Here is a 20,001-nt window from a genome sequence, read left to right as displayed (position 1 = left end):
CCCCAAAAATTGTCACCTCCCCCCCAAAATTGTCACTTCTGACCCAAAAATTGTCACCTCCCCCCAAAAATTGTCACCTCCCCCCCAAAAATTGTCATTTCTGACCCAAAATTGTCATTTCTGACCCAAAATTGTCACCTCCCCCCAAAATTGTCACTTCTGACCGAAAAATTGTCACCTCCCCCCCAAAATTGTCACCACACCCCAAAATTGTCACCACCCCCCAAAAATTGTCACTTCTGACCCAAAATTGTCACCTCCCCCCAAAATTGTCACTTCTGACCCAAAAATTGTCACCTCCCCCCCAAAAATTGTCACCACCCCCCAAAATTGTCACCTCCCCCCAAAAATTGTCACCTGAGCCGCATTTGGTGACAAAAATTTTATTTGGGGACAATTTTTGGGTCAGAAATGACAATTTTGGGTCAGAAGTGACAATTTTGGGGTCAGAGGTGACAATTTTGGGTCAGAAGTGACAATTTTGGGGTCAGAAGTGACAATTTTTGGGTCAAAAGTGACAATTTTGGGGTCAGAAGTGACAATTTTGGGGGGGAGGTGACAATTTTTGGGGGGGAGGTGACAATTTTTGGGGTCAGAGGTGACAATTTTTGGGTCGGAAGTGACAATTTTGGGGGGAGGTGACAATTTTTGGGGGGAGGTGACAATTTTTGGGGAGGTGCCACCAGCGTTGTCCCCTCCCCCCAAAACTTGGGGACCCCCCCACGTGTCACCTCCTGTCCTGGTGTCCCCCAGTGCCACCCCAGTGTCCCCAATGATGTCCCCAATGCCCCCAATGGTGTCCCCAATGTCCCCAATGTCCCCAATGTCCCCCCAATGTCCCCAATGTCCCCAATGTCCCCAATGTCCCCAATGTCCCCAATGTCACAGTGCCACCCCAATGTCCCCAATGTCCCCAATGTCACAGTGCCACCCCAATGATGTCCCCAATGTCCCCAATGTCCCCAATCCCCCCAATCCCCCCAATGTCCCCAATGTCCCCAATGTCCCCAATGTCCCCCCAATGTCCCCAATGTCCCCAATGTCCCCAATGTCCCCAATCCCCCCAATGTCCCCAATGGTGTCACACTCTCCCCAATGTCCCCCCAATGCCCCCAATGTCCCCAATGCCCCCAATGTCCCCAATGTCCCCAATGTCCCCAATGTCACAGTGCCACCCCAATGTCCCCAATGTCCCCAATGTCCCCAATGTCCCCAATGATGTCCCCAATGTCACAGTGCCACCCCAATGTCCCCAATGTCCCCAATGTCCCCAATGTCCCCAATGTCCCCAATGTCCCCAATAATGTCACAGTGCCACCCCGAAGCGCGCCATGTGCCGTGCCACCACGCCGAGCCGCAGCCGCACCGTGCCGGCGCTCTCGGTGCGCAGCCGGAACCGCTCGGTGGCCGCGGTGGCCGTCCCCAAGGGGTCGCGCAGTTCGGGGCCACCGGGGCCCAACAGCCGCTGGCGCCGCGTCCCCCGCGGCCGCCAGGTGACAACGGTGACGCGGTGACACCCCGGCGCGCTCGGCACCGCGCACACGCCGTACCCCGCCAGGCCACGGCGGCCCCACGTGTCCACGTGCCACACCTCCAGCAGCAGCCTGGGCCAGCCTGGGGACATTGGGGACATTGGGGACATTGGGGGGATTGGGGACATTGGGGACATCGGGGGGATTGGGGACATTGGGGACATTGGGGGGATTGGGGACATTGGGGACATTTGGGGGACATTGGGGACATTGGGGACATTGGGGACATTGGGGACATTGGGGACATTGGGGGGACATTGGGGACATTGGGGACATTGAGGACATTGGGGACATTGGGGACATTGGGGACATTGGGGACATTGGGGGGACATCGGGGACATTGGGGGGATTGGGGACATTGGGGACATTGGGGACATTGGGGACATTGGGGACATTGGGGACATTGGGGGGACATTGGGGACATTGGGGACATTGGGGGGATTGGGGACATTGGGGACATTGGGGACATTGGGGACATTGGGGACATTGGGGACATTGGGGGGATTGGGGACATTGGGGACATTGGGGACATTGGGGACATTGGGGGGATTGGGGACATTGGGGGGATTGGGGATATTGGGGACATTGGGGACATTGGGGGGACATTGGGGACATTGGGGGGACATCGGGGGGATTGGGAATGTCCCCAAATGTCCCCAAATGTCCCCAAATGTCCCCAATGTCCCCTACCCTGCAGGCCGCGTGTCCCCAGGTGCAGGTCCAGGGGGTGGCCCCACTGCGCAGCTTCACCCGCCTGGGGCTCATCCAGGTGGGTCTGCCCCGCGCCCGCCCCGGCCAGCAGCGTCCAGCCCGCGCCTGGGCACCAAAAATGGACAAAAATGGGAAAATCAGACCAAAATCAGCTCAAATTCAGCTGGGGCACCCCAAAATACCCCAAAAACGGCCCCAAAACGGCCCCAAAACGGACCAAAAATGGTCCAAAAATGGCAAAATCAGCCCAAAATCTGCCCAAAATCACACGGGGCACCCCAAACACCCCAAAACCACCCCAAAAACGGCCCCAAATCAGCCCAAAATCAGCCCCAAATCACCCGGGGCACCCCAAACACCCCAAAACCGGCAAAATCAGACCAAAATCAGCCCAAAATCAGCCCCAAATCAGCCCAAAATCAGCCCCAAATCAGCCCAAAATCACCCAGGCATCCCAAACACCCCAAAACCACCCCAAAAACGGCCCAAAACTGGCAAAATTAGCTTCAAATCGGCCCAAAATCAGCCCAAAATCACCTGGGGCACCCCAAACGCCCCAAAAATGGCCCAAAACCAGCAAAATCAGCCCAAAATCACCCAGGCACCCCAAAAATGCCCCAAAACCGGCCCCGAAACAGCCCAAAATCACCCGGGCCACCCCAAAACACCCTAAAAACACCCCAAAAACGGCCCCAAATCACCTGGGGCCCCCAAATACCCCAAAAACACCCCAAAAAGGGCCCAAAATCAGCCGGGGCACCCCAAAATCAGCCCAAAATCACCTGGGGCACCCCGAAATCTCCTCCAAATCCCCCTAAAATCCCCCCAAAACCCCCCCAAATTCCTCCCAAAATCCCCCAAAATCTCATTCAAAATCCCCAAATTCCCCCAAAATCCTCCAAAAAAATTCCAAATCTCCCCCCCAAATTCCCCTAAAATCCACAAAATTCCCCAAAACCTCCCCGAAATTCCTCCCAACTCCCCCCAACTCCCCCAAAATCCCCCCAAAATCCCCAAATCTCATTCAAAATCCCAAAATCCCCCCAAAATCCTCAAAAAAATCCCCAAATCTCCCCCCCAAATCCCCCCAAAATCCTCCCCCAAAATCCTCCAAAAAAATCCCAAATTTTTCCCCCAAAATCCCCAAATCCCCCCAAAATCCTCCAAAAAAATCCCAAATTTCTCCCCCAAATTCCCCTAAAATCCACAAAATCCCCCCAAACCTCCCCAAAATTTCTCCCAACTCCCCCAAATCCCCCCAAAATCCCCAAGTCCCCCCAAAATCCTCCAAAAAAATCCCAAATTTCTCCCCCAAAATCTCATTCAAAATCCCCAAATCCCCCCAAAATCCTCCAAAAAAATCCCTAAATCTCCCCCCCAAATCCCCCCAAAATTCCCACAAATCCCCCGAATTCCTCCCAAAATCTCCCCAAATTCCCCTGAATCACTGGGAATCCCCCAAAATCCCCAAAATGCCCCAAAATCCCCCAAATCCCCCCAAAACCCCCCGAAATTCCTCCCAAATTTCTCCCAACTCCCCCAAAATCCCCCAAATCCCCCCCAAAAATCCCCCAAATCCCCCCAAAATCCTCCAAAAAGATCCCAAATCTCTCCCCGAAATCCCCCTAAAATCCCCCCCCCCAAAACCCCCCGAAATCCCCCCCAAAATTCCCCCAAATCGCCCAAAATCTCATTCAAAATCCCAAAATCCCCCCCAAAATCCCCCAAATCTCCCTAAAATCCTCCAAAAAATCCCCAAATCCCCCCCCAAATTCCTCAAAAAAAATCCCAAATTTCTCCCCCAAAATCTCATTCAAAAACCCCAAATCCCCCCAAAATCCTCCCCCAAATCCTCAAAAAAAATCCCAAATTTCTCCCCCAAATCTCCCCAAAATCTCATTCAAAATCCCCAAATCCCCCCAAAATCCTCCAAAAAAATCCCCAAATTTCTCCCCCAAAATCCTCAAAAAAAATCCCCAAATCTCTCCCCCAAATCCCCCTAAAATCCCCCCAAAACCCCCCGAAATTCCTCCAAAAATTCCCCCAAAATCTCATTCAAAATCCCCAAAATCCTCCAAAAAATCCCCAAATCTCCCCCCCAAAATCCTCCCCCAAATCCTCAAAAAAAATCCCAAATTTCTCCCCCAAATCCCCCCAAAATCTCATTCAAAATCCCAAAATCCTCCAAAAAAATCCCCAAATCCCCCTAAAACCCCCCAAATTTCCTCCCAACTCCCACAAATGCCCCAAATTCCTCCCAAAATCTCCCCAAATTCTCCTGAATCACTCGGAATCCCCCCAAGATCCCCAAAATCCCCAAAATTCCCCCAAATCCCCCCAAAATCCTCCCCCAAATCCTCAAAAAAAATCCCAAATTTCTCCCCCAAATCCCCCCAAAATCCCCCTTCAAAATCCCCAAATCTCTCCAAAATCCTCCAAAAAATCCCCAAATCTCCCCCCGAAATTCCTCCCAACTCCCCCAAAATCCCCCAAATCCCTCCCAAAATCCCCCAAAATCCCCCCAAAATCCCCCAAAACCCCCAAAATCCCCCAAATCCCCCAAATTCCCCCCCCTCACCGGCGTGCAGCCCCCACTTGCAGAAGAGGCGCCGCTCGGAGAAGCCGCAGCCGCTCTCGATCTGCCCGATCAGGTGCAGCTCCGCCATTGGGACCCCAAAACCCGCCGGATTCACCCCAAAATTGCCCAAAATTTCCAAAATTCCCCCCAAAATTCCGCCCGCGCGGCGCTCCCTGCCCGCGCCGCCACTGCGCATGCGCGGGCGGCGCTTCCGCATCGCGTTGCCACGGTAACGCAAAGCCAGCGCTGATTGGTTGATACAGCTCAGGCCACGCCCATAAGGGGCGGGGTTAGCACTGCGCATGCGTGTACGGAAGAGTTTGCCGTAAGGGCGCCGCCATCTTGGGTGTTGCAGCATGGGGGCCGCCATCTTGAGGGTGTCGCCGCCATCTTGTGTGTACCGCCGCCATCTTGGGAGGGCCCAAATTGGGGGGGAAAAGCCAAAATTGGGAAAAAATCCAAAACGGGGGAGAAAAACCACAAAATTGGGGGGAAAAACCCAGAATTGGGGGAAAAAATCCAAAATTGGAGGGAAACAACCAAAATTGGGAGAAAACAACCCAAAATTGGGAGAAAACACCCCAAAATTGGGAAAAATCAAAATTGGGGAAAAACCCAAAGTTGAGGAAAAAAACCAAAAATTGGGTAAAAAAAACCCCAAAATTGGGTAAAAAATCCCAAAATTCGGGAGAAAACGCAGAAATTTTGGGGATAAAAACAAAATTGGGGGAAAAAAACCCAAATTGGGGGAAACCCCCAAAATTGGTGGGGAAAACCAAAATTGGGGGGAAAACCCCCAAAATTGGGGGAAAAAATCGCAAAATTCAGGATAAAACGCAGAAATTTTGGGGATAAAAACAAAATTGGGTAAAAAAAAACCCAAAATTGGGGGAAAAAACCCCAAAATTGGAGGGGAAAACCAAAATTCGGAAAAAAAACCCCCAAAATTGGAGGGGAAAACCAACAAGTGGGGGGGGGGAACACAAAATAGGGGGGAAAAGTCCAAAATTGGGAGATAAAAACCAAAATTGGGGAAGAAAAACCCAAAAATTGGTGAAAAACCCAATATTTGGGGAAAACCTGAAAACTGGGGGGGGGGAAAAGGAAAATTGCGGGAAAAAGCCCAAAATTTGGGGGGGGGAAACCCCAAAATTGGGGGAAACCCCAGAAATTCTGGGAAAAAAACAAACCTGGGGGAAAATCCCCTAAAATTGGGAAAAAAAAAAAAAACAAAAAACAAAATTGGGGGAAAAAATCCAAAATTGTGGGGAAAAAAAACAAAATTGGGGAAAAAAACCCCAAAGTGGGGGGAGAACAGCCAATATTGGTGAAAGAACCCAAAATTGGGGGAAAAACCCAAAAATTGGGGAAAAAACCCCAAAACTGGGGGGAAAAAATCCCAAAACTGGGGGAAAAAACTCAAAATTGGGAAAAAACCCCAAAATTTTGGGATAAAACCCAAAAATTTGGGATAAAACCCAAAATTGTGGGAAAACCCACAAAGTTTGGGGGGAAAATCCCCAAAATTGGGGAAAAATAACACCCAAAATTGGGGAAAAAAAACAAAATTGGGGAAAAAAAACCAAAACTGGGGAAAAAAACCCCAAAATTGTGGAAAAAAAGCCAAAATTGGGGAAAAAAACCCCAAATTGGGGAAAAAACCCCAAAAATGGGGAAAAAAACCCAAAATTGGGGAAAAAAACTCCCAAAATTGGGGGGAACCCCCAAATTTCAGGTTCCGCTCCTCAATTTTACTTTTCCCTCCAAATTTTGGGATTCGCCTCTCCCGGATTTCAGATCCCTCCCAAAATTCCCCTCCCCAAATTCCTGCCCCTCCCCCTCCCCAAATTCCCGCCCCTCCCCCTCCCCAAATTTCTCCTTCCCCAAATTCCGCCCCTCCCCCTCCCCAAATTCTCGCCCCTCCCCCCAAATTCCCTCCCCTCCCCCTCCCCAAATTTTTTCCTTCCCCAAATTTCTGCCCCAATTCCGCCCCTCCCCCTCCCCCAATTCCAGCCCCTCCCCAAATTCCCGCCCCTCCCCCTCCCCAAATTTTTCCTTTCCCAAATTCCCGCCCCTCCCCCCCAATCCTGCCCCTCCCCCTCCCCAAATTCCCGCCCCTCCCCCCCAAAATTCTGCCCCTCCCCCCTCTCCAGCTCTGCCCATCCCCCTCCCCCCAATTCCTGCCCCTCCCCCTCCCCAAATTTTTCCTCCCCCAAATTCCTGCCCCTCCCCCTCCCCAAATTCCACCTTCCCCCCCAATTCTGCCCCTCCCCCTCCCTAAATTTTTCCTTCCCCCAATTCTCGCCCCTCCCCCTCCCCAAATTTTTCCTTCCCCAAAATTCTGCCCCTCCCCCAAAATTCCGCCCCTCCCCCTCCCCAAATTCCCGCCCCTCCCCCTCCCCAAATTTTTTCCTTCCCTCCATTTCCTGCCCCTCCCCCTCCCCAATTCCCGCCCCTCCCCCCAATTCTTGCCCCTCCTCCTCCCCAAATTTTTCCTTCCCCCCATTTCCTGCCCCTCCCCCTCCCCCTCCCCAAATTCCCGCCCCTCCCCCCCAAATTCTCGCCCCTCCCCCTCCCCAAATTTTTCCTTCCCCAAATTCCCGCCCCTCCCCCTCCCCAAATTTTTCCTCCCCCAAAATTCTGCCCCTCCCCCTCCCCAAATTCCCGTCCCTCCCCCTCCCCAAATTTTTCCTTTCCCAAATTCTGCCCCTCCCCCTCCCCAATTCCCGCCCCTCCCCCTCCCCAGACGGGGTCAGAGGTCACGGGGGGGTCACCCCAAATTTACTTCACGGACACCACAGCACAGAACCGACCACGACACCACCGGGGGGGGGGGGGGGTCACCCCAAAATTTGGGGGGGGGGGGGGAGGGGCGGAGAGACCCCCCAAAAACCCCCCCAGGGACGGGTGGGGGATGGGCAGCGCCCCTCCCCCCCCCAAACAACACCGACCCCCCCAAAAACCCCAAAAACCCCCCAAAATCCGCCCGCGGGGGGGGGGGAGGGGCGCGGGGGGGGGGGGGGACCCCCCAAAATTTCCCATCATGCAACACTTGGCCCTCCCCTCCCCCCCCCCCAAAAAATTTGGGAGACCCCTCCCCAAAAATCCCCTCCCCCCCCCAGCTCTGTTATGGCTTTTTTTGGGTTTTTTTGGGGGGTTTTGGGGTTTTTTGGGGGTTTTGGGGGTTTTTGGGGGGAATTTGGGGGTTTTTTTGGGTTTTTTGGGGGTTTTTGGGGTTTTTTGGGGGTTTTTGGGCCCCCCTAGGTGAGGGTGATGAAGGCCGAGGCCTTTTCCTTCAGCTGCCGCAGGCACAGGTGGCAGCTCCAACTCCCTGCGCCAAAAAAACGCCAAAAATGCCGAATTTCAGCCCAAAATCCCCCCCCGAAATCAGCAAATATCCCCCTAAAAATCCCCAAAAATTCCCCCAAACAGCCCCCCAAAATCAGCAAATATCCCCCCAAAGATATCCCAAAAAATACCCCAAAAATTACCCCAAAAATTCCCCCGAAATCAGCAAATATTACCCCAAAAATACCCCCAAACAGCCCCCCGAAAGCAGCTGAAATTCACCCAAAAATACCCCAAAAATTCCCCCAAACAGCCCCCCAAAATCAGCGAATATCCCCCCAAAAATACCCCAAAAATTCCACAAAAATTCCCCCAAACAGTTCCCCGAAATCAGCAAATATTCTCCCAAAAATACCCCCAAAATACCCCAAAAATTCCACAAAAATTCCCCCAAACAGCCCCCCGAAATCAGCAAATATCCCCCCAAAAATACCCCAAAAATTCCCCCAAACAGCCCCTTGAAATCAGCAAATATTCACCCAAAAATACCCCCAAACAGCCCCCCAAAATCACCTAAAGTCCCCCCAAAAATCCCGCTAAAATCCTCCTAAAATCCTACAAAAATCCCCCAAAAATCTCCCCAAAATTCCCCCAAACAGGCCCCCAAAATCAGCTGAAATTCCCCCAAAAATACCCCAAAAATTCCCCCCAAAATCAGCAAATATCCTCCCAAAAATACCCCAAAAATTTCCCCAAACAGCCCCCCGAAATCAGCCAAAAATTCCCCCAAAAATACCCCAAAAATTCCCCCAAACTGCCCCCCAAAATCAGCTGAAATTCCCCCAAAAATACCCCAAAAATACCCCAAAAATTCCCCCAAACAGCCCCCCAAAATCAGCTGAAATTCCCCAAAAATTCCCCCAAACAGCCCCCCGAAATCAGCAAATATCCCCCCAAAAATACCCCCAAACAGCCCCCCAAAAGCAGCTGAAATTCCCCCAAAAATACCCCAAAAATTCCCCCTAAATTCAGCTGAAATTTCCCCCAAAAATACCCCAAAAATTCCCCCTGAAATCAGCAAATATCCCCCAAAAATACCCCCAAACAGCCCCCCAAAATCAGCTGAAATTCCCCCAAAAATACCCCAAAAATTCCCCCCAAAATCAGCGAATATGCCCCCAAAAATACCCCAAAATTTCCCCCAAAAATTCCCCCCGAAATCAGCAAATATCTCCCCCAAAATACCCCCAAAATTCCCCCAAACAGCCCCTCGAAATCAGCTGAAATTCCCCCAAAAATACCGAAAAAAATTCCCCCGAAATCAGCAAATATCCCCCCAAAAATACCCCAAAAAATCCACAAAAATTCCCCTAAACAGCCCCCGAAATCAGCTGAAATTCCCCCCAAAATACCCCAAAAATTCCACAAAAATTCCCCCAAACAGCCCCCCGAAATCAGCAAATATCCCCCCAAAAATACCCCAAAAATTCCCCCCGAAATCAGCTGAAATTCCCCAAAAATATCCCAAAAATTCCCCCAAATAACCCCCCAAAATCAGCAAATATTCCCCGAAAAATATCCCCAAAATACCCCAAAAATTCCCTCAAAAATTCCCCCAAAAATTCCCCCGAAATCAGCAAATATCCCCCCAAAAATTCCCCCAAGCAGCCCCCAAAATCAGCAAATATTCTCCCAAAAATACCCCAAAAGTTCCCCCCAAAATCAGCTGAAATTCCCCAAAAAATACCCCAAAAATTCCCCCCGAAATCACCAAAAATCCCCCCAAAATTCCCCCCAAATCCCCAAAAATCTCCCAAACCGCCCCCAAAATCCCCCGAATCCCCCCAAGTTCTCCCCAAAATCCCCCAAAAAACGCCCCCAAAATCCCCAAAATCTCCCCCAAAACCCCCAAAAATCTTCTCCAAAATCCCCCAAAATCCCAAAAAATCCCCCAAATAACACCCCAAAATCTCCCAAATTCCCCCTAAAATCCCCACAAATTCCCCCCCAAAATTCCCCAAAAATCCCTCAAAATCTCCCAAAATCTTCTCCAAATTCCCTCCAAACCGCCTCCAAAATCCCCAAAATCTCCCCCAAAATCTCCCAAAATCCCCCAAAATCTCCCCAAAATCTCCCAAAATCTTCTCCAAAATCTCCCAAATCTGCCCCAAATCCCCCAAAATCTCCCAAAATCTTCTCCAAATTCCCCCCAAACCGGCCCCAAAATCTCCCAAATCCCCCCAAGTTCTCCCCAAAATCATCCAAAAAATCCTCCAAAAATCCCCAAAATCCCCCCAAAATCCCCCCAAACCCCCACAAAACCCTCAAAAATCCCCAAAATCTTCTCCTAAAAAATCCCAAAAAATCCCCCAAACAATCCTCCAAAATCTCCCAAATTCCCCCTAAAATCCCCACAAATTCCCCCCAAAATGCCCCAAAATGTCCCCAAACCGCCCCAAATCCCCCAAAATCTCCCAAAACCCCCCAAATCTTCTCCAAAATCTCCCAAAATCCCCCCAAACCCCACAAAATCCCCCCAAAATCTCCCAAAATCTCCCCCAAATCCCCCAAAATCTCCCTAAAATCTCCCAAAATCTTCTCCAAAATCTCCCAAAATCTCCCCAAATCCCTCAAAATCTCCAAAATCCCCCAAATCCCCCCAAGTTTTCCCCAAAATCCTCCAAAAAATCCCCCCAAAATCCCCCCAAAATCCCCCCAAATTCCCTCCAAAATGCCCCAAAATGTCCCCAAACCCCCCCAAATCCCCCCAAAATCTCCCAAAATTTCCCCCAAAATCTCCCAAAATCCCTCAAAATCTCCAAAATCTTCTCCGAATTCCTCCCAAATCCCCCAAAATCTTCCAAACCGCTCCCAAAATGCCCCAAAAATCCCCCCAAGTTCCCCCCAAAATCTCCCAAATCTGCCCCAAAACCCCCAAAAATACCCCAAAATCCTCTCCAAAATCCCAAAAAAACCCCAAATAATACCCTAAAATCTCCCAAATTCCCCCTAAAATCCGCACAAATTCCCTCCAAAATGCCCCAAAATGTCCCCAAACCTCCCCAAAATGCCCCAAAATCTCCCGAAATTTCCCCCAAAATCTCCCAAATCTCCCCCAAATCCCCCAAAATCTCCCAAAATCCCCCAAAATCCCCCAAATTCCCAAAAATCCCGAAACACTCCCCAAAATCCCTCCAAAACCCCCCAAAACCCCCAAAATCTTCTCCAAAATCCCCCCAAAAAACCCCCCAAACAATCCCCCAAAATCTCACAAATTCCCCCTAAAATCCCCACAAATTCCCTCCAAAATGCCCCAAAATGTCTCCAAACCCCCCCAAAATGCCCCAAAATCTCCCCCAAAATCTCCCCAAATCCCCCCAAAATCTCCCAAAATTTCCCCCAAAATCTCCCCAAATCCCCCCAAAACGCCCCTAAAATCCCCCAAAATCTCCCCAAATCCCCCCAAACCGCCCCTAAAATCCCCCAAATCTCCCCAAATTCTCCCCAAAATCCTGCAAAAAATCCCCCCAAAATCTCCCAAAATTTTCTCCAAAATCTCCCAAAATCTCCCCCAAAATCTCCCAAAATCCCTCAAAATCTCCCAAAATCTTCTCCAAAACCCCCAAAAACCCCCCAAACAATCCCCCAAAATCTCCCAAAATCTTCTCCAAGTTCCCCACAAACCACCCCCAAAATCCCCCAAATCCCCCCAAGTTCTCCCCGAAATCCTCCAAAAAATCCCCCCAAAATTCCTCAAAATCCCCCCAAAACCCCCCAAATATTCTCCAAAATCTTCTCCAAAATCCCCCAAAATCCCAAAAAAAATCTCCCAAAATCTTCCCCAAAATCCCCCAAAATCCCCCAAACAATACACCAAAATCTCCCAAAATCTCCCCAAATCCCCCCAAAATCTCCCGAAATCTCCTCCAAATTCCCCCCAAACCGCCCCCAAAATCCCCCAAGTTCTCCCCAAAATCCCCCAAAAAATCCCCCAAAATTCCCCAAAATCCCCCCAAAATCCCCCAAAATCTTCTCCAAAACCCCAAAAAATCCCCCAAACAATACCCCAAAATCCTCCAAAAAATCCCCCCAAAATTCCCCAAAATCCCCCCAAAATCTCCCCAAAATTCCCCCAAAATCCCCCAAATGCCCCCAAAATCTCCCCCAAATCCCCCAAAATCCCCAAAACCCCCAAAATCTCCCCAAAATACCCTCGGGGGGCTCGGCCATGGGGGGGCTCAGGCAGTACATGTGGTACCCGCGGTCGCAGTCGTCGCAGAACAGCAGCTGCTCCTTTGGGGCAAAAAACCCCGATTTTGGTAAAAAACGTGAATTTGGGGGAAAAACGGGATTTGGGGGAAAAATAAGGGGTTTGGGGAAAATAAATGGAATTTTCTGGGGAAAAATTAATGGATTTGGGGTAAAAATAAAGGGATTTTTGGGAAAATAAATCAGATTTTTTGGGGAAAATAAAGGGATTTTTGGGAAAAAATATAAAGGGATTTTGGGATAAAAATAATGGATTTTGGGGGAAAAGAAATGGATTTGGGGAAAAATAAATGGATTTTGGGGGGAAATGGATTTTGGGAAAAAAAAACAAATTTGGGAGAAAAGTAACGGAATTTGGGGATTTGGGAAAAATAAATAAATTTGCGGGAAAAAAAATGGAATTTGGGGGAAAATAACGGATTTTGGGGGGGAAAACACCAATTTTGGGGGAAAAAATTAAATGATTTGGGGGGAAAACAGATTTTGGGACAAAATTAATGGATTTTGGGGGAAAAGAAATGGATTTGGGGAAAAATAAATGGATTTTGGGGGAAAAATGGATTTTGGGGGAAAATAAAGGGATTTGGGGAAAAAAATCCCAATTTTGGGACAAAAATAATGGAGTTTGGGGATTTGGGGAAAATAAATGGATTTGCGGGAAAAAATAACGGATTTTGGGGGAAATAATGGATTTGGGGAAAAAATAACGGATTTTGGGGGAAAAGAAATGGATTTGGGGAGAAATAAATGGATTTTGGGGGGAAAATGGGTTTTGGGGAAAATTAAAGGGATTTAGGGAAAAAAAACAATTTTGGGAGAAAAATAACAGAATTTGGGGATTTGGGAAAAATAATGGATTTGGGGAAAAAAATAACGGATTTTGGGAGAAATAATGGATTTTTGGGGAAAAACACCAATTTTGGGGGAAAAAATTAAATGATTTAGGGGGAAACAGATTTTGGGACAAAATTAATGGATTTTGGGGGAAAAGAAATGGATTTGGGGAAAAATAAATGGATTTTGGGGGGAAAAATGGGTTTTGGGGAAAAATAAAGGGATTTGGGGAAAAAAAACAATTTTGGGACAAAAATAACACAATTTGGGGATTTGGGAAAAATAAATTGATTTGCGGGAAAAAATAATGGATTTTGGGGGAAATAATGGATTTTGGGGAAAAATAACGGATTTTGGGGAAAAAAAGCAATTTTGGGGCAAAAATAACGGAATTTGGGATTTGGGAAAAATAAATCGATTTGCGGGAAAAAATAACGGATTTTGGGGGAAAAAATAATGGATTTTGGGGAAAAAATAATGGATTTTGGGGAAAAATAACGGATTTTGGGGGGAAAACACCAATTTTGGGGGAAAAAATTAAATGATTTGGGGGGAAACAGATTTTGGGACAAAATTAATGGATTTTGGGGAAAGGAAATGGATTTGGGGAAAAATAATGGATTTTAGGGGAAAAATGGATTTTGGGGAAAATAAAGGGATTTGGGGAAAAAAAACAATTTTGGGAGAAAAATAACGGAATTTGGGGATTTGGGAAAAATAAATTGATTTGCGGGAAAAAATAATGGATTTTGGGGGAATTAATGGATTTGGGGAAAAAATAACGGATTTTGGGGAAAAATAACGGATTTGCGGGAAAAAATAACGGATATTGGGGAAATAATGGATTTAGGGAAAAAATAACGGATTTTGGGGAAAAATAATGGATTTTGGGGAAAACACCAATTTTGGGGGAAAAAAATTAAATGATTTGGGGGGAAAACAGATTTTGGGACAAATTTAATGGATTTTGGGGGAAAAGAAATGGATTTGGGGAAAAATAAATGGATTTTGGGGGAAAATAAATGGATTTTTGGGGGGAAAATGGATTTTGGGGGAAAATAAATGGATTTTGGGGGAAAATGGATTTTGGGGAAAAATAATGGGATTTGGGGGAAAAAAATCCCAATTTTGGGACAAAAATAACGGAATTTTGGGGATTTGGGAAAAATAAATGGATTTGTGGGAAAAAATAACGGATTTTGGGAGAAATAACGGATTTGGGGAAAAAGAAATGGATTTTGGGGGAAAATGGATTTTGGGGAAGAATAAAGGGATTTGGGGAAAAAAAACGATTTTGGGGCAAAAATAACGGAATTTGGGGATTTGGGAAAAATAAATTGATTTGCGGGAAAAAATAACGGATTTTGGGGGAAATAATGGATTTTGGGGAAAAAATAACAGATTTTGGGGAAAAATAATGGATTTTTGTGGAAAACACCAATTTGGGGGAAAAAATTAAATTATTTGGGGGGAAAACAGATTTTGGGACAAAATTAATGGATTTTGGGGGAAAAGAAATGAATTTGGGGAATAATAAATGGATTTTTGGGGGGAAATGGATTTTGGGGAAGAATAAAGGGATTTTGGGAAAAAAAATCCCAATTTTGGGACAGAAATAATGGAATTTGGGGATTTGGGAAAAATAAATTGATTTGTGGGGAAAAATAATGGATTTTGGGGAAAAAATAACGGATTTTGGGGGAAATAACGGATTTTTGGGGAAAACACCAATTTTGGGGGAAAAAATTAACTGATTTGGGGGGAAAACAGATTTTGGGACAAATTTAATGGATTTTGGGGGAAAAGAAATGGATTTGGGGAAAAATAAATGGATTTTGGGGAAAAATAAATGGATTTTTGGGGGAAAATGGATTTTGGGGGAAAATTAAAGGGATTTGGGGAAAAAAAAACAATTTTGGGATAAAAATAACGGAATTTGGGGATTTGGGAAAAATAAATTGATTTGCGGGAAAAAATAATGGATTTTGGGGAAAAAAAATAACGGATTTTGGGGATTTGGGAAAAATAAATTGATTTGCGGGAAAAAATAACGGATTTTGGGGAAAATAACGGATTTTGGGGAAAACACCAATTTTGGGGGAAAAAATTAAATGATTTGGGGGGAAAACAGATTTTGGGGGAAAAGAAATGGATTTCAGGAATAATAAATGGATTTTGGGGGAAAATGGATTTTGGGGAAAAATAAAGGGATTTGGGGGAAAAAAAACCAATTTTGGGATAAAAATAACGGAATTTGGGGATTTGGGAAAAATAAATTGATTTGCGGGAAAAAATAACGGATTTTGGGGGAAATAATGGATTTGGGGGAAAAATAAATGGGTTTTGGGGGAAAAATAATGGATTTTGGGGGGAAAACACCAATTTTGGGGGAAAAAATTAAATGATTTGGGGGGAAAACAGATTTTGGGACAAAATTAATGGATTTTGGGGAAAAATAAATGGATTTGGGAAAACTAAATGGATTTTGGGGGAAAATGGATTTTGGGGAAAAATAAAGGGATTTTGGGGGAAATAAATCAGATTTTAAGGGGAAAATAAAGGGATTTTTGGGAAAAAAATATAAAGGGATTTTGGGATAAAAATAATGGATTTTGGGGGAAAAGAAATGGATTTGGGGAAAAATAAATGGATTTTGGGGAAAATGGGTTTTGGGGAAAAATAAATGGATTTTGGGGGAAGAATGGATTTTGGGGAAAAATAAAGGGATTTGGGAAAAAAAAATGATTTTGGGGCAAAAATAACGGAATTTGGGGATTTGGGAAAAATAAATTGATTTGCGGGAAAAAATAATGGATTTTGGGGGAAATAATGGATTTGGGGAAAAAATAACAGATTTTGGGGGAAAATAACGGATTTTGGGGGGAAAACACCAATTTTGGGGGAAAAACTTAATTGATTTAGGGTGGAAAACAGATTTTGGGATAAATTTAATGGATTTTGGGGAAAAATAAACAGATTTCTGGGAGGAAATCCTGATTTTGGGAAAAATAAACAGATTTTGGGGACAAATAAACGGATTTTGGGAAAAATAAACAGATTTTGGGGACAAATAAATGGATTTTGGGGTTGGGTTTTGGGAGAATCTCGGTCTGGATTTGGGGGATTTTGGGGAGGATTTTGGGGTGGATTTGGGGGATTTTGGGGAGTGTTTTGGTGGGGATTTGGGGGATTTTGGGGGGATTTTGGGGTAATTTTGTGGAGGATTTTGGGGAGTATTTTAGGGTGGATTTGGGGGATTTCGGGGGAATTTTGAGGCAGTTTGGGGGAGTATTTTGGGGGGATTTTAGGGTGGATTTGGGGGATTTTGGGGGGATTTTAGTGTGGATTTGGGGGATTTTGGGGGGATTTCGGGGACGATTTTGGGGGTGGATTTGGGGGATTTTGGGGAGGATTTTGGGGCGGTTTGGGGGAGTATTTTGGGGGGATTTTGGGGGATTTTGGGGGATTTTGGGGAGCATTTTGGGGTGGTTTGGGGGAGTATTTTGGGGGAGATTTTAGGGTGGATTTGGGGCATTTTGGGGCGGATTTTAGGGAGGATTTGGGGGGGATTTTGTGGGGGATTTGGGGGATTTTAGGGTGGATTTGGGGGGGATTTTGGGGAGGATTTGGGGGAGTATTTTGGGGGGATTTTGGGGCGGTTTGGGGGAGTATTTTGGGGCGGATTTTAGGGAGGATTTGGGGGATTTTGGGGCGGATTTTGGGGGGATTTTAGGGTGGATTTGGGGGATTTTGGGGAGGATTTTGGGGCGGTTTGGGGCAGTATTTTGGGGGAGATTTTGGGGTGGATTTGGGGGATTTTGGGGGGATTTTCGGGTGGATTTGGGGGATTTTGGGGTGGATTTTGGGGGGGATTTTAGGGTGGATTTGGGGCGGTTTTGGGGAGTATTTTGGGGGGGATTTTAGGGTGGATTTGGGGAATTTTGGGGAGGATTTTGGGGAGGATTTTGGGGAGTATTTGGGGTGGATTTTGGGGTGGTTTGGGCATTTTTGGGGAGGATTTTGGGGAGGATTTTGGGGTGGATTTTGGGGGATTTTGGGGGGATTTTGGGGAGTATTTTGGGGGGATTTTGGGGAGTATTTTGGGGGGGATTTTGGGGAGGATTTTGGGGTGGATTTGGGGGCGGTTTGGGGGATTTGGGGGAGGATTTTGGGGCGGTTTGGGGCAGTATTTTGGGGGGATTTTAGGGTGGATTTGGGGGATTTTGGGGAGGATTATGGGGTGGTTTGGGGGAGTATTTTGGGGGGATTTTAGGGTGGATTTGGGAGATTTTGGGGCGGTTTGGGGGAGGATTTTGGGGGGATTTTAGGGTGGATTTGGGGGATTTTGGGGCGGATTTTGGGGCGGTTTGGGGGAGGATTTTGGCGAGGATTTTGGGGTGGTTTGGGGCAGTATTTTGGGGCGATTTTAGGGTGGATTTGGTGGATTTTGGGGAGGATTTTGGGGGATTTTGGGTTGATTTTGGGGAGGATTTTGGGGAGGTTTGGGGGAGTCTTTTGGGGAGGATTTTAGGGTGGATTTGGGGAATTTTGGGGGGATTTTGGGGGCATTTTAGGGTGGATTTGGAGGATTTTTGCAGGGATTTTGGGGGTATTTTGGGGGGATTTGGGGTCCCTCACGTCGTTCTCGGCGGTGCCGCAGAGGCTGCAGGATTTGCACTCGATGCATTGCCAGCGGTAGGAGCGCGCGGCCGCCGCCATGGCCAGCGAGAACTGCAGGCACGAGGGGTGCCCTGGGGCAGAACACCCCAAAATTACCCAAAATCACCCCAAAATCACCCCAAAATCACCCCAAAAATAACCCAGAACCCACCCCAAAATTACCCCAAAAATAACCCAGAACCCACCCCAAAATCACCCCAAAATCACCCCAAAATCACCCCAGAAATAACCCAGAACCCACCCCAAAATCACCCCAAAATCACCTGAAAAATCACCCCCAAAAATACCCCAAAATTCCCCCAAAATCCCCCCAAAATCCCACCAAAAATAACCCAGAACCCACCCCAAAATCACCCCAAAACCACCCCAAAATCACCCCAAAAATAACCCATAACCCACCCCAAATCACCCATAAATCACCCCACAAATAACCCGGAACCCACCCCAAAATCACCCCCAAAATACCCCAAATCACCCCAAAATCCCCCATGGCCAGAGAGAACTGCAGGCACGAGGGGTGCCCTGGGGCAAAACACCCCAAAATTACCCCAAAATCACCCCAAAAATAACCCAGAAGCCACCCCAAAATCACCCCAAAAATAACGCAGAACCCACCCCAAAATCACCCCAAAATCACCCCAAAATCCCCCCAAAATCACCCCAAAAATAACCCAGAACCCACCCCAAAATAACCCCAAAATCACCCCCAAATCACCCCAAAAATAACTCAGAACCCACCCCCAAATCACCCCAAAAATAACCCAGAACCCACCCCAAAATCACCCCAAAAATAACCCAGAACCCACCCCAAAATCACCCCAAAATCCCCCCAAAAATAACCCAGAACCCACCCCAAAATCACCCCAAAATCACCCCAAAAATAACCCAGAACCCACCCCAAAATCACCTTCAAAATCACCCCAGAAATAACCCAGAACACACCCCAAAATCACCCCAAAATCCCCCCAAAAATAACCCTGAACCCACCCCAAAATCACCCCAAAATCACCCCAAAAATAACCCAGAACCCACCCCAAAATCACCCAAAATCACCCCAAAAATAACCCAGAACCCACCCCAAAATCACCTTCAAAATCACCCCAAAAATAACCCAGAACCCACCCCAAAATCTCCCCAAAAATAGCCCAGAACCCACCCCAAAATCACCCCAGAAATAACCCAGAACCCACCCCAAAATCCCCCCCAAATCCCCCCAAAAATAACCCAGAACCCACCCCAAAATCACCCCAAAAATAACCCAGAACCCACCCCAAAATCACCCCAAAAATAACCCAGAACCCTCCCCAAAATCACCCCCAAAATCACCCCAAAAATAACCCAGAACCCACCCCAAAATCACCCCAAAAATAACCCAGAACCCACCCCAAAATCACCCCAAAATCACCCCAAAAATAACCCAGAACCCACCCCAAAATCGCCCCAAAAAATACCCCAAAATTGCCCCAAAACCCACCCCCAAATCACCCCAAAAATAACCCAGAACCCACCCCAAAATTACCCCAAAATCACCCCAAATTACCCCAAAATTACCCCAAAATTACCCCAAAAATGCCCCAAAACCCACCCCAAAATTAACACAAAAATGCCCCAAAATCACACCAAAATCACACCAAAACCCGCCCCAAAATTATCCCAAAATCGCCCCAAAATCCCCCCAAAAACTCCAAAACCCCAAAACTCAAAACCCTCAAAACGACCCCGAAAATCCCCTAAAGAAACCCCAAAAACCCCAAAACTGCCCAATGTCCCCCCAATGTCCCCAAATGTCCCAAATGTCCCCAAATGTCCCCAATGTCCCCCCAATGTCCCCAATGTCCCCCACTGTCCCCAATGTCCCCCAATGTCCCCAATGTCCCCAATGTCCCCCCAATCCCCCCAATGTCCCCAAATGTCCCCAATGTCCCCAATGTCCCCAATGTCCCCAATCCCCCCAATGTCCCCAATGTCCCCAATGTCCCCAAATGTCCCCAATCCCCCCAATGTCCCCAATGCCCCCAATGTCCCCAATGTCCCCCCAATGTCCCCCAATGTCCCCAATGTCCCCAATGTCCCCAATGTCCCCAATGCCCCCAATGTCCCCAATGTCCC

General features: G+C 47.4%; 3 protein-coding genes across 8 annotated transcripts in view; all 3 read right to left on the bottom strand.

Annotated features, from left to right (window-relative positions):
• LOC121468633 (transforming growth factor beta-1 proprotein) overlaps positions 1 to 5,083 on the bottom strand; it is a 40,255-nt gene extending 35,172 nt beyond the window's left edge. Inside the window, exons 1-3 of one of the 4 annotated variants that reach the window (XM_072920973.1) lie at positions 4,822 to 4,962; positions 2,223 to 2,348; positions 1,551 to 1,614 (exon numbers count right to left, since the gene is read on the bottom strand). In XM_072920973.1, the coding sequence (XP_072777074.1) occupies positions 1,551 to 1,614; positions 2,223 to 2,297 (139 nt within the window). In that variant the 5' untranslated portion in view covers positions 2,298 to 2,348; positions 4,822 to 4,962. Of the gene's footprint in view, positions 1 to 1,264; positions 1,615 to 2,222; positions 2,349 to 4,821 lie in introns of those variants that run through there. The other 3 variants (XM_041712499.2, XM_072920971.1, XM_072920974.1) reach the window with 3 other exon arrangements.
• LOC121468955 (uncharacterized) overlaps positions 1 to 20,001 on the bottom strand; it is a 2,238,800-nt gene that overhangs the window by 231,170 nt on the left and 1,987,629 nt on the right. The window lies entirely within an intron of this gene.
• The window catches only part of LOC115492993 (zinc finger protein neuro-d4-like), a 58,027-nt gene continuing 46,047 nt past the window's right edge, over positions 8,022 to 20,001 (bottom strand). For all 3 annotated transcript variants that reach the window (XM_072920978.1, XM_072920977.1, XM_072920976.1), the window contains 3 exons: positions 17,851 to 17,963; positions 12,321 to 12,402; positions 8,022 to 8,152 (listed from right to left, as the gene is read on the bottom strand). In XM_072920978.1, coding sequence (XP_072777079.1) covers positions 8,082 to 8,152; positions 12,321 to 12,402; positions 17,851 to 17,963 — 266 coding nt within the window. In that variant the 3' untranslated portion in view covers positions 8,022 to 8,081. The remainder of the gene's footprint in view (positions 8,153 to 12,320; positions 12,403 to 17,850; positions 17,964 to 20,001) is intronic.

Source organism: Taeniopygia guttata, chromosome 34 (assembly GCF_048771995.1).
Source record: "Taeniopygia guttata chromosome 34, bTaeGut7.mat, whole genome shotgun sequence".
Classification (NCBI taxonomy): Eukaryota; Metazoa; Chordata; class Aves; order Passeriformes; family Estrildidae; genus Taeniopygia; species Taeniopygia guttata.
Note: the sequence above shows the minus strand (reverse complement) of the source record. Positions and strands in the feature narration are given on the sequence as shown.